The following is a 14,522-nucleotide window of genomic DNA, read 5'->3' as shown; positions in this document are numbered from 1 at the left end:
CAAATACCGAAACCGAACAAATTTGTTCTACCATACCCATCCACACACACACACACTTAAAGGTGTTCTTATATGGGGCCTATATGGGAACTTCGAGGAGCCCTAGCTCCGAAACGAGTCCGGTTCCCCACAAAATTTTTTTCTGGAATGTCTTAGAATGACGACTAGAATCTACTCCCAAAATTTCAACAAAATCTAAAGAAGACTTTAGAAGATAGGAAACACGGACGGACGGTCTGAAATTGACCAAAATGTATGGAAATGGGGCTTCTTGGAAGATTTTTTGCGTGGCCAAATTTTAAGCTGCAAGAACGTTTGATAGTTCGTTGAACTCGTACGGACGCCTAGTTTTTTTTAATGGTAATTTGGAGTCATTTGTCTTTTAATTGTAGAATTTCAATATTTGCTGTATATATGGTTCTGCAGTCTACGACAAAAATTTTTTTTTGCAATTTTTTCTAGTAATAGGACTTGCATCACGGGCGCTATGCTAACGCGCGCCCATGATTTATAAAAAGAGTAACGGGCGTCTTTAATTTTCACTGTGTAGATACATTTGTTTTTTCACGCTACAGTGATTGTATTACTTCACAAAAATGTAATGTACTGCTCGAGGTACTGCTGAGATTTTTTGCTAACAGTTACCAATTATTCGGTTGATTTCCGATTTTGCTAGATTTTGTTTCATTTGAGAGATAGTTGAATGCCGAATAGAATGATGGCAAAAAAAGTTTCAAATTTGGGCCCTTGGACTAAGGCCGCTACTCGGCCCTAAGTGTTTTTTGCACATAAATCGAGTAAATCTCATCCGATTTTGCTAGATTTAGTTTTTTATGGAAGGTAATTGAATACCGAAAAGAACGTGGCGAAAAAAGTTTAAAATTTGGGCCCTTGGACTAAGGCCGCTACTCGGCCCTAAGTGTTTTTTGCACATAAATCGAGTAAATCTCATCCGATTTTGCTAGATTTAGTTTTTTATGGAAGGTAATTGAATACCGAAAAGAACGTGGCGAAAAATTTTTCAAATTTGGGCCCTTGGACTAAGGCCGCTACTCGGCCCTAAGTGTTTTTTGCACATAAATCGAGTAAATCTCATCCGATTTTGCTAGTTTTTGTTTCATTTGAGAGATAATTGAATGCCGAATAGAATGATGGCAAAAAAAGTTTCAAATTTGCGCCCTTGGACTAAGGCCGCTACTCGTCCCTAAGTGCTTTTTGCACATAAATCGAGTAAATCTCAACCGATTTTGCTAGTTTTTGTTTTATTTGAGAGGTAATTGAATACCCAATGGAAAGTTGGCAAAAAAATTTGGGTTTATAAAATAATGTCGTAAATTGTTGGTTTTATTTGAGAGGTACTTCGTACGGGCTTTCGTAATTGCGCTATGCGCAATTTTAAAAATGAACACTTTCAGTAAATTTGACCATGCCCAACTTGACTTGCATTTTGGTAACAGACGCATTAGAGGGTTGTAGACGTATTAGGGTTCCGGGCGTATTACGGCTACGGACGTATTATGGTTACGGACGAAATAGGATTACGGATCGTACGGGGCTAAGTCGCAGCAAACGCTCCGACTGTTCTGATGCCTTGTTTTTATTGCGGATTCGTCATCTATGAACATAACCAAATGCTTTGCCCTTACTGTCTGCTTCCGATTCGACGTGTTACAAACGGCATATTAATCTTATAAGCCCCCAGTACTTCGTACGGGGCTAAAAATTGCGGCGAGCAGAGCTTACCAAATACCGAAACCGAACAAATTTGTTCTACCATACCCATCCACACACACACACACTTAAAGGTGTTCTTATATGGGGCCTATATGGGAACTTCGAGGAGCCCTAGCTCCGAAACGAGTCCGGTTCCCCACAAAATTTTTTTCTGGAATGTCTTAGAATGACGACTAGAATCTACTCCCAAAATTTCAACAAAATCTAAAGAAGACTTTAGAAGATAGGAAACACGGACGGACGGTCTGAAATTGACCAAAATGTATGGAAATGGGGCTTCTTGGAAGATTTTTTGCGTGGCCAAATTTTAAGCTGCAAGAACGTTTGATAGTTCGTTGAACTCGTACGGACGCCTAGTTTTTTTTAATGGTAATTTGGAGTCATTTGTCTTTTAATTGTAGAACTTCAATATTTGCTGTATATATGGTTCTGCAGTCTACGACAAAAATTTTTTTTTGCAATTTTTTCTAGTAATAGGACTTGCATCACGGGCGCTATGCTAACGCGCGCCCATGATTTATAAAAAGAGTAACGGGCGTCTTTAATTTTCACTGTGTAGATACATTTGTTTTTTCACGCTACAGTGATTGTATTACTTCACAAAAATGTAATGTACTGCTCGAGGTACTGCTGAGATTTTTTGCTAACAGTTACCAATTATTCGGTTGATTTCGATTCAACATTGCAAATTGATGCACCGCACCAATTTATTCTGTCTCGTATGTTGTACCAATCGTTGGTATGCTCCACATGCTAATTAGTACAAAATACTTGCAATGTTCATTCCATCAACAGCCAGCCGTTTTTGAAATGCTAATGACTAGCGACGCTAACATAACCTTGGATTTGTGCGTGTAAATTTGTATGGAAGAGTCGTAGCACAAGTATAACGATGATTTGTGCTATGACATTTTTATATTGAGCATACACACGGTTCATTGATTTTGTATGAATTAGCACAAATCACCGTTCATACAGCACAACTCTGCTATCATTTACTAAATTCGATTTTAAGATCAATTCTTCCTTTATTCCAATTATGTTGATTGTATACCACAACAGAAATAACATGCAACTATTTATTTATTTATTTATTTCGTCAATGGCATCCGCCCCCTGACTACTTGCATTTTTAATTTTACAATAAAAGAACAGAAAAAGATTATACATGTCAAGTTGAATGAAAAAATAGAACAAAAACATAAATAAAAACATTCACCAACGTCACATAGGAGTGAGTCACGTCTCGTTTGACCAATAACCAGAAAGTCGTCAATAGATCGTTTTCTGAGCCACCTGGAAATGAACGGTTAGTGGTTAGTGGGAGCCAGTCGACTAGACTGGCTCGATTCGGCACAAGTCGATAAGACTCGGAGTTAAGTCGTGAGACCACTTTTTAAAGTCGTGAGACCTAAATAACCTAATCGATACCGATTAGAAAAAGAACCATAGGTCCAGTATATTTGCAAGTGAAATGAAATCAGTCATGACATTTTGATCTTACCATTCAATTTGATTGGAATCTTCAACATTCTAACAGTCGTTTTGAATGAGTTCCGCGGCATACCCTGAAACCAAAGCTGTGAGAAACGGTTAAATTCCAAGCACATGTTATTTATTGGTTCATGGTAACCATACTTAGTCCTGTGTTCATCGACAATGAGTAGATCGTCAGCTCGAGTGGGACGAGGATTTAGAGTAATTCTTCTCGTTATTTCAAATGAATCAAGACCACCACTTAAAAGGTCAAAAGTAAACAATGCACAGGCATTTATCCTGCGTCTAGCAAGCGGTTCAATGTCGATGGAGCAACATCTGTCAATGTAAGGTGGAAGTTTATAGTTCTCGTCACGTCTCACTGATCGTCTGAGTGCAAACATCAAAAACTTCTTCTGAATCGATTCAATCCTATCAATGAAAGTTTCTTGATACGGGTGCCAAACGACCGAAGCATATTCCAGATACGAACGCACATGTGCGAAATATAAACTCTTCAAGGTTTTGACATTCTTAAACTCCTTACAAGTCCTGATGACAAAACCGAGCATCGAATAAGACTTAGCGATTACGTATTCGACGTGTTTACCAAAGGTCAGTTTTTCATCCATGAGAACTCCTAAGTCTTTCACCAGTTTCAAGCGAGTCACCACAGTATCGTTGATAGAGTAATTGAATTCAATCTTTGACCTTTTGCGAGTGAAAGACATCACATTGCATTTTCTTACGTTTAAATAAAGCTGGTTGACTTCGCACCACCGTAAGAACCTGTTCAAATCTCTCTGAAGAGCAGTAGCATCAAGTACAGTTTTGATCACTTTGAAGATCTTCAAATCGTCTGCATACAACAGATGAGTAGAGGAAGAAAAAACTTTCGTGACATCGTTCATGAACAATATGAACAGAAGAGGGCCAAGATGGCTACCTTGAGGAACGCCAGACGTCACATTAAAAGTCATAGATGACCACCCAGACAACTTTACGAACTGTGTACGTCCGCTTAGATAAGACGCAATCCACGCCAACAACTCAGAATGAACTCCAAACTTCTTCAATTTGAATAAAAGAATTGAATGCTTAACTCGGTCAAAAGCTTTTTGGAAATCAGTGTAAATGACATCTAGCTGATGTTTAGACTCCATGACTTTAGTCGCATGACTTACACACTCCACTAAATTCGTCGCTGTAGACCTTCGTTTCATAAAGCCATGCTGAGATTTCGAAATCACGTGATTAAATTTCTCGGTTAAGATTTTAGTTACGACGGCTTCGAACAGTTTTCCAATAGTTGGCAGAATAGCGACACCTCTGTAATTTTCTACGTCACTCCTAGATCCACTCTTGTAAATCGGTGTAATATACGACGATTTCCATCTCGTAGGAAACTTACCAGTTGAGAGTGATGAGTTAAAAATGCGGAGAAGTGGATAAGACAGACTATCAGCGCAGTTCTTCAAAAGAACGGGTGAGATTTTGTCAGGCCCTTCGCCCTTACTGGTGTCAATACCACGTAAATGGCTCACAACATTTTCAATAGTAAAAGAAATCGATCCAACATCAACAAGTTGATCAATGTGGTAAAACTTACGGGACAGGTCTGATTCACTCTCGTTATCAGTAACATAGACACTTTGAAAGAACTCGGCGAATAAACTACAGGATTCAATAGGACTGGAAGATTTTTTTATCTCTTTTACGCATCGTTGAAGGATAGCCTACAGTTTTCTTGCGCGACTTCACAAACGACCAAAACCTTGACGGATCCGATGTCAGCATTTTCTCAGTCTTTGTCAGATACCTGCTAAAAGCCAAATCACGCACAGTGCGAAATTCTTTACTTAACGACAAAAAAACCATCTCTAATCTAGATCTCTCAGTGGGGTCAGTCTCAGAATTAAGGCGCTTACTAGCTTTGCTCGTCCTATTTTTAAGGTTCCTTAGACGTTGGTTGTACCAAGGCGGGTCATCAATCGTCACTTTTTTCTTGAGAGGGACAAACCTTTCGAAACCGGCTAAAAGCGTTTCATAAAGCAAATCAACAGCGACATCCACGTCAGAAACGTTCAACATCAGTTGATTCCAATCAACAGAGTCAAAATAACGGTTCAGACCGGAGAAGTCACCTTTCTTGAAGTTAAATTCAGTAGAAGACTCATCACATTCAACGCAATCGACTACGTCCGCGGAAAAGATAACCTCAATGGGATAATGGTACAGGTCAACACGACTCAAAGGCTCAAGACACCTAGAAACGTTTGCCCCATTGGGGTTGCTGAAAAAAACAAGGTCCAGAATATCTCCATAAAAGTTGCGCTCGCCGTTGACTTGGTGAAGACCACTGCTCAACATGAGATAGATTATATCAGCTTTCGTTCCTTCACCAATCCCAGATGGTAGAAACACATTAGGCTCACAAGACTCGTCATCGCCATTCATCAGGTCGTCAACACTGTTGGCGTGGCTGTTGAGGGTGTCGGGCACCCAATCTACAAGACTGAGATTGAAATCACCTAGGACGCACATTTCGTCATTCAGATCCAAATCGACAAAGTTCAATACTTTCTCCAGTGCATCACGATATTCGTTATAGACCAGTACTGAGGAGCCAGAAGGAATATAGATACAACAGATAAAGAGCGAATGATCCTGAAGTTGAACTTTTACCAACACCATTTCGACATTGTCTGTGCCAGGAACTAGGATACGATCACTGGGGTAAGAGGTACGAACAGCAATCAACACGCCACCATACATCTGATGAACACTGTTCAAATGAGAACGATCAGTTCTGTAGACAGAGAATCGTTTAAGATCGAAAAGTTCACCATCGAAAAAAGAATCATTGAGAGAAGTCTCTGTCAAAGCAACAGCATCGTGGTCGCAAGACAAAACATTATTCGAGAAGTCAAACGTCTTAGTCCTTAATCCGCGAACGTTCTGATAATTCAACTTAAAACCACTTCTTGAAGTGGAAAAATTACATCTAGGGGAGTTCATTGAATCAGAAACGGGACGTTGCGGATGAGATACAGCTGACTGAGACGGCTGAAAGTAGTCAGATATCAGAGGCTGCGACTCGCGGTCACGGAAAGAGCGAGTCAGTTGACCGGATCTAATTGAATAAGCGGATCGTCTTGGGCAATAGGATCCGTATCCATCTGGCGAGGAGGCGACAAATGAGTCGGAGCTTCCGGTGGAAGATTGCCAGCAGTTGAGGACGTCTGCTTGGACGTCCAAGTTTGAGGTTTCGATAAAAAATCTCCAAAAGTGTTAGATTTAGGCTTCTTTCTCTCCACGAATTCACCAATCATCACGTGCTCAGGCCAAAACGAAGGATCAGATAGTCTGCTGAACAAGTCCTCACCACAGTTCAGACGAAACGAAATAAAATTAAGCCTATCCAACTTCTGGTCCTTTTTGACAAGCAAACGCAAAGAAAACAAATCGTCAGCAATGTCGGGGACATTTTTCTTAAGATAGGCTGTAATCGAATCCGCAGTAACACTAGGGCTGAGCTTAGAAACGTAAAGCGACTTAGCAAAGCCATCGGCAAAATCTCGACGAACATTACGACCGCCAGATACAGGATTGCCGAGTCCATGATTCAAATCGGCGCTAGTCCCAGACGTCAGTTTACGACCTACAAATGAGGATTTCTGAGCCAGGATTTTCGGGTCGGTACGACAACGCTTCGGAGTAAACGAAGAAGAGGATGAAAAAGCTGTAGCTCGCTTACGCTTTGAAGCACTCAAAGGAGGAAAATCAGAGTCGGCGCCCAATGCATTACGCGATGGAACCGATGTCATATTGACTGAAACTCGATCCGAGGCATTTACGGGATTTTGCACGGACATATTCTTGATTTCAGTTAAAACAGAAGCGTAAGACTTAGTCTCGTCGCGGTGCTCCAAAACTGACGACTTAATATCATTCAGCAACGACAGTATTTCAGCTGATTTGTCATTATCTTCAGGGCGGGTAAATTCGAGAATCGAGCGCTGAACAAAAGAATCAGACGAAGAATTCGGAAAATTAGTAGCACCCTTCGAGGATTTCGACGATCTCGCGGCTGACCTAGCCGCAGACGACGAGTTCGTCACAATCACAATGCAAGCATCACATAAGACAACCACATTCTTAGAAATAATTACTTCGCTGGCAGCCTTTGAAATGCCTATACACATCAAATGAATAAGAGCGTTGCACTTACCGCAGTTCACTGAATGATCTATCCTGATGTTCGACGGAGGGCAATCTTCCCTGCTGCATACCTTTACATCGCTCATTGCGAACCCGGATAGTCAAAAAAAAAAGGAAATAATAAATCAATCAACCGCCTGTACTAATCGTGAAAATGTAACAATTTTATTGTCAAGGAAAGAAAAAATAAATAAATAAAATCGACTGGACTAATCGTCAATAAATGAAATAAAACTGCTTTAATCAGTAAGATGACTGGACTAATTGTCAGCTGGACGTGACAGAGCGCGAATCACACTACGGAACGTTACACTCGCGTAATTAATTACGTTGTCACAAAAACCTGACAAACAATTAATCAGATCGGAATTGCACTAATAATAAACTACAAATTGACTAAACTCGACAATCCACTGATGCCACACAAATTCCCGAGTCAGATGTAAACAATTTGCAGCTGAATTCACAAAAGTAAACGAAAAAAATCGAAAAAAAACAAGCGCGCAAGTAAAGACCAACTGAAGTGTTCAACACTCACACTCACTCGCAAAGCTAACAGTTACAGTGTTGCGCGTGTGGAAATTCACGCTATCCGCGGTATCCTGGATACCGGGAAGTTTTCAGAAAAATTCTTTAGATACCGGGAAATCGAAAAAATCGGGAAAAATATGTGGCGAAAGATCAAATTTACGATTTTAGATACCGGGTTTGACTCGGATACCGGGAAGAAAACAAAATTTCCACACGCGAGCGATAGCACAAATCACCCTTCTTTACTTTATTCGACATACTCGAGAAAATATCAAAATTTAATTTTTAAGTTCATCATAAGCGAACGCAGTAACTGCTGTTTATTTTGAGAATTGTCGAAACACATATTGAGCGGCTTTTTGCTGTAATCGATTAACCCGAAACCCGAATGACGAAAAAAATACCAAACGTACTAAGTTCCCTCTATGTACGAGTTTTATAAGTAACATAAAATCGATGACAGATAAACAAAACAAAAACATAGTGGCAAATAATTTTGAGAATAGGCAGCAGAAGAACATTCCAATTTTATCTGACTGTGAATGCAAATTTCAGCGATTAGTGCAACAGGGTCAACAGCGACACAGGAAATCGGTTTGATGAATCTTCAGAAGGTGTATAATCGAAATCTAAGCAGAATGTGCTCAGACCCAGAGCGATCCTGATCATTCAAAAATGTTCTATTTTTCACCAAATGTTTACGGAGGAGTGGAGTCCATGAGAATAGTATTTTGATCTTCACTGAGCTTCACTAAACATTCATCGGTCGGCATTACACTTTTCCAAAGTGTCTAGGTTCAATTACGGTCCACAAAGTTGGGCAACATTTACTGATTTCGGTGTTATTGTTAATCTGTACAACAGATTCTGTACTAAGAAATCATTTAGTGCCTTGTCGTAACTGTTCAGCCTTCTCGACTTAGATCAAAATGTTGCAGGGTACAGTAAGGCGATCCGTAAGAGGCATCGCGCTATGTGAGCAATAGTGAAAATTAATTTTTCAGTGGTAAAATATTTGATAGTTTCCTGAAGTTTTCATATTATCGGTTGCTACTGAAAATGTTCGACACGTATACGACCAAAGTAAAAATAGGCGCGTCCAAAATGCTGTATTTCAATCTACATGTTCAGTTTTCGACATTACATCGTTCACACAAATGAAAATCTATAATCGAAACTCTTGTATTGGTTTATATCACACACCAACTCGAGATATGATGGTCAATGTGAGGGCGACATAATGACAACAGTGGTAACATTTGCTAAAATTCTTAAGGGTAAGACCTTACCTGTTTTATAGTTATCCCATCCGTTTAAGCAATGTAGAAATTTCCTTATATAAAAATGACTTCAAACAAATCTGGACAAAATTCTTTTGATGAACTTTGTAAAAAAATGCGTATTTAAGAAAAATGGTGCTTAGAGAGTTTTTGGTAACAGAGAAGTAATTGGTTATGTGTGTGGGGTGATTCAGTGACATTGTGATAAAAAAGTTGCAAATTTGGTCCGTAAATTTTTGTTTTATTTGGGCATTCGGGCTTTCGTAATTGATATATGTGCATTTTTTAAGATGAATATGAATACTTTCATCAAAATTGCACATGCCACACTTGAGGTAAGTGGGCAATAATGTCAAGTACGCAAAAGGGTTACGGAAGCATTATGGCAACGGGCGAATTAGGGTTACGGACCTAATAAGGTCACGTACGACATAAGTTTACGGGTCGTACGAAGCTCAGTCGCAGCATACGCTTCGACTATTCTGACGGCTTGTTTTTAACTCTGCTGAGGGGATGCCTTCACGTTACAGCTATGAAAAACACAACCATTTTGGCACGGGGAAAACTTTATTATTTGTAAATACCCCAATATCCATCAACCGACTGCACTCAAGAAATTAGCAGCAGCTTGTTGTTTTTGTGTTATTTTATTTTGAACTTTTTGTTGCTGAGCCTCTTGTTTCGCTGCTGCTGCTGCTGCAACAACGTTTGCAAAGTTACTTAATGCTTGTGCTGCAGCTTGAGCGTTCTGTTGTTGAGCAGCTGCTGCATTGCTTACTACAGTTTGAATAGCTTCCACTTTTTGTTGTTGGGCTTGTTGAAAGGCACCAGCCACACCAGCAGCAGCTTGTTGTTGATTTGCAACGGCCTGGCCGACAGCATTCGCGACGTTACTTAAGACCTCTGATGCTGCTTGAGTATTCTGTTGTTGAGCAGCAGCTATATTACTTGCTACAGTTTGAATAGCTTCAACTTTTTGTTGTTGGGCTTGTTGAAAAGCACTTGCCGCTCCAGCTTGGGCATTGGCTGCATTATTTACTAAATTGGCAATGGCTTCTTGTTGGGCTGACGTAGCTTGGCTAACAGCATTCGCGACGTTACTTAAAACTTCTGCTGCTGCTTGAGCATTCTGTTGTTGAGCTGCTGCAACATTGCTTGCCACGGTTTGAATAGCTTCCACTTTTTGTTGTTGGGCTTGTTGAAAGGCACCAGCCACACCAGCAGCAGCTTGTTGTTGATTTGCAACGGCCTGGCCGACAGCATTCGCGACGTTACTTAAGACCTCTGATGCTGCTTGAGTATTCTGTTGTTGAGCAGCAGCTATATTACTTGCTACAGTTTGAATAGCTTCAACTTTTTGTTGTTGGGCTTGTTGAAAAGCACTTGCCGCTCCAGCTTGGGCATTGGCTGCATTATTTACTAAATTGGCAATGGCTTCTTGTTGGGCTGACGTAGCTTGGCTAACAGCATTCGCGACGTTACTTAAAACTTCTGCTGCTGCTTGAGCATTCTGTTGTTGAGCTGCTGCAACATTGCTTGCCACGGTTTGAATAGCTTCCACTTTTTGTTGTTGGGCTTGTTGGAAGGCACCTACCGCTCCAGCTTGCGCATTGGCTGCATTATTTACTAAATTTGCAATGGCTTCTTGTTGGGCTGATGCGGCTTGGCCGACAGCATTTGCGATATTACTTAAAACCTCTGCTGCTGCTTGAGCATTCTGTTGTTGAGCAGCTGCAACATTGCTTGCTACAGTTTGAATAGCTTCCACTTTTTGTTGTTGGGCTTGTTGAAAGACACCAGCCACACCAGCTGCCGCTTGTTGTTGATTTGCAACGGCCTGTCCGACAGTATTTGCAATATTAGTTAACACCTCTGCTGTTGCTTGAGCGTTCTGCTGTTGAGCAGCTGCCACATTGCTTGCTACAGTTTGAATAGCTTCCACTTTTTGTTGTTGAGCTTGTTGAATAGCGCTGACAGCTCCAGCTACAGCTTGTTGTGGATTTGATATGGCCTGCCCGACAGTATTTGCAATGTTACTTAACACCTCTGCTGTTGCTTGAGCGTTCTGCTGTTGAGCAGCTGCTACATTGCTTGCTACAGTTTGAATAGCTTCCACTTTTTGTTGTTGGGCTTGTTGAAAGGCACCTGCCGCTCCAGCTTGGGCATTGGCAGCATTATTTACTAAATTTGCAATGGCTTCTTGTTGGGCTGACGCGGCTTGGCCGACAGCATTTGCGATATTACTTAAAACCTCTGCTGCTGCTTGAGCATTCTGTTGTTGAGCAGCTGCAGCATTGCTTGCTACAGTCTGAATAGCTTCCACTTTTTGTTGTTGGGCTTGTTGAAAGGCACCTGCCGCTCCAGCTTGGGCATTGGCTGCATTATTTACTAAATTTGCAATGACCTCTTGTTGGGCTGACGCGGCTTGGCCGACAGCATTTGCGATATTGCTTAAAACCTCTGCTGCTGCTTGAGCATTCTGTTGTTGAGCAGCTGCAACATTGCTTGCTACAGTTTGAATTGCTTCAACTTTTTGTTGTTGGGCTTGTTGAAAGGCACCTGCCGCTCCAGCAGCAGCTTGTTGTTGATTTGCAACGGCCTGTCCGACAGTATTTGCGATATTGCTTAAAACCTCTGCTGCTGCTTGAGCATTCTGTTGTTGAGCAGCTGCAACATTGCTTGCTACAGTTTGAATAGCTTCCACTTTTTGTTGTTGGGCTTGTTGAAAGGCACCTGCCGCTCCAGCTTGCGCATTGGCTGCATTATTTACTAAATTTGCAATGGCTTCTTGTTGGGCTGACGCGGCTTGGCCGACAGCATTTGCGATATTGCTTAAAACCTCTGCTGCCGCCTGAGTATTCTGTTGTTGAGCAGCTGCAACATTGCTTGCTACAGTTTGAATAGCTTCCACTTTTTGTTGTTGGGCTTGTTGAAAGGCACCTGCCGCCCCAGCTTGGGCATTGGCTGCATTATTTACTAAATTTGCAATGGCTTCTTGTTGGGCTGACGCGGCTTGGCCGACAGCATTTGCGATATTACCTAAAACCTCTGCTGCCGCCTGAGTATTCTGTTGTTGAGCAGCTGCAACATTGCTTGCTACAGTTTGAATAGCTTCCACTTTTTGTTGTTGGGCTTGTTGAAAGGCACCTGCCGCTCCAGCTTGGGCATTGGCTGCATTATTTACTAAATTTGCAATGGCTTCTTGTTGGGCTGACGCGGCTTGGCCGACAGCATTTGCGATATTACCTAAAACCTCTGCTGCCGCCTGAGTATTCTGTTGTTGAGCAGCTGCAACATTGCTTGCTACAGTTTGAATAGCTTCCACTTTTTGTTGTTGGGCTTGTTGAAAGGCACCTACTGCTCCAGCTTGCGCATTGGCTGCATTATTTACTAAATTTGCAATGGCTTCTTGTTGGGCTGACGCGGCTTGGCCGACGGCATTTGCGATATTACCTAAAACCTCTGCTGCCGCCTGAGTATTCTGTTGTTGAGCAGCTGCAACATTGCTTGCTACAGTTTGAATAGCTTCCACTTTTTGTTGTTGGGCTTGTTGAAAGGCACCTGCCGCTCCAGCTTGCGCATTGGCTGCATTATTTACTAAATTTGCAATGGCTTCTTGTTGGGCTGACGCGGCTTGGCCGACGGCATTTGCGATATTACCTAAAAGCTCTGCTGCCGCCTGAGTATTCTGTTGTTGAGCAGCTGCAACATTGCTTGCTACAGTTTGAATAGCTTCCACTTTTTGTTGTTGGGCTTGTTGAAAGGCACCTGCCGCTCCAGCTTGGGCATTGGCTGCATTATTTACTAAATTTGTAATGGCTTCTTGTTGGGCTGACGCGGCTTGGCCGACAGCATTTGCGATATTGCTTAAAACCTCTGCTGCTGCTTGAGCATTCTGTTGTTGAGCAGCTGCAACATTGCTTGCTACAGTTTGAATAGCTTCCACTTTTTGTTGTTGGGCTTGTTGAAAGGCACCTGCTGCTCCAGCTTGCGCATTGGCTGCATTATTTACTAAATTTGCAATGGCTTCTTGTTGGGCTGACGCGGCTTGGCCGACAGCATTTGCGATATTACCTAAAACCTCTGCTGCCGCCTGAGTATTCTGTTGTTGAGCAGCTGCAACATTGCTTGCTACAGTTTGAATAGCTTCCACTTTTTGTTGTTGGGCTTGTTGAAAGGCACCTGCCGCTCCAGCTTGGGCATTGGCTGCATTATTTACTAAATTTGCAATGGCTTCTTGTTGGGCTGACGCGGCTTGGCCGACAGCATTTGCGATATTGCTTAAAACCTCTGCTGCTGCTTGAGCATTCTGTTGTTGAGCAGCTGCAACATTGCTTGCTACGGTTTGAATAACTTCCACTTTTTGTTGTTGTGCTTGCTGAACTGCACTTGCTGCATCAGCTGCAGCTTGTTGTTGATTTGCAACGGCCTGTCCGACAGTATTCGCGATGTTACTTAAGACCTCTGCTGCTGCTTGAGTATTCTGTTGTTGAGCAGCTGCTACATTGCTTGCTACAGTTTGAATAGCTTCCACTTTTTGTTGTTGAGCTTGTTGAATGGCACCGGCAATATTGGTGGCGATAGTAGCTCCTCCTGATGCAGTTTGAGCAGTGGCCACATTATTGATGAAATTGGCTACTGCCTCGACTTTGTTGCCTTTTTTTCCAGCATCGAATTTCGGAAGTGGTGAACAATAAATCTGCGAGCGTTCATAATATTTTAAAAATATTTGATTCAACGTTGGCTTAAGCTCAAAACACACGGGCATTGAAAACGTGTTTCTACCAAAATTGTCTTTGATCTGTGATCTTTAACGAAACTATAACAAAGAGAATTTTGATCGAAACACGTTTTCGATGCCTCTGTGTTTTGAGCTTGATATCACTTACTTGCACCGATACGAGTAACAATGTAAACAACACACAATTCATTTTTATGTGAAATTACCACTAACGTATCTTCTTGAACATTGATTTAAATAACTTTGTCCAAAGTTCTTATATAGGAAAATTGTTGGGAATAAATTATTGTTTTTATTTGCACATATGTGAATCTGCACTTGTTTCAATATAGAAATTGTGTCAAGCATAATTTAAGAATTTTAACTAATAATTTCCGATGGATTAGTTTTGTACCTTTATTGGTTTGAAACCCATTTTTATTTTGAACATAAAAAACATCCAGAGATGTAGCAAGAAGAATTAAATAAGTAAACCTAGAATGTGTGTTGGTTTATTATTTATGATTCGCTGACGTTTTAAGAGCTTATGCCATATGATT

At 41.3% G+C, this 14,522-nt stretch overlaps 2 protein-coding genes across 2 annotated transcripts; both read right to left on the bottom strand.

Moving 5' to 3' along the window:
- Positions 1 to 3,202: 3,202 nt before the first annotated feature.
- Positions 3,203 to 5,985, bottom strand: LOC119078211. The gene is made up of 3 exons (XM_037185671.1): positions 5,231 to 5,985; positions 3,373 to 4,539; positions 3,203 to 3,314 (listed from the first exon to the last, which is right to left on the bottom strand). Exons 1-3 carry the CDS (start codon positions 5,983 to 5,985, stop codon positions 3,260 to 3,262), a joined length of 1,977 nt encoding a protein of 658 aa, XP_037041566.1. The 3' UTR covers positions 3,203 to 3,259.
- Positions 5,986 to 9,787: 3,802 nt separating this feature from the next.
- On the bottom strand, positions 9,788 to 14,279 carry LOC119078208 (extracellular matrix-binding protein EbhA-like). The gene is made up of 2 exons (XM_037185669.1): positions 14,132 to 14,279; positions 9,788 to 13,941 (listed from the first exon to the last, which is right to left on the bottom strand). The coding sequence occupies exons 1-2, from the start codon at positions 14,171 to 14,173 to the stop codon at positions 9,838 to 9,840; spliced, it is 4,146 nt and encodes a 1,381-aa protein (XP_037041564.1). The 5' UTR covers positions 14,174 to 14,279; the 3' UTR covers positions 9,788 to 9,837.
- Between the last annotated feature and the right edge of the window lie 243 nt (positions 14,280 to 14,522).

This window comes from Bradysia coprophila, unplaced genomic scaffold (genome assembly GCF_014529535.1).
Source record: "Bradysia coprophila strain Holo2 unplaced genomic scaffold, BU_Bcop_v1 contig_247, whole genome shotgun sequence".
Taxonomy (NCBI): Eukaryota; Metazoa; Arthropoda; class Insecta; order Diptera; family Sciaridae; genus Bradysia; species Bradysia coprophila.
The sequence above is the reverse complement of the archived record's forward strand: the minus strand, read 5'-3'. Positions and strand labels throughout refer to the sequence as shown.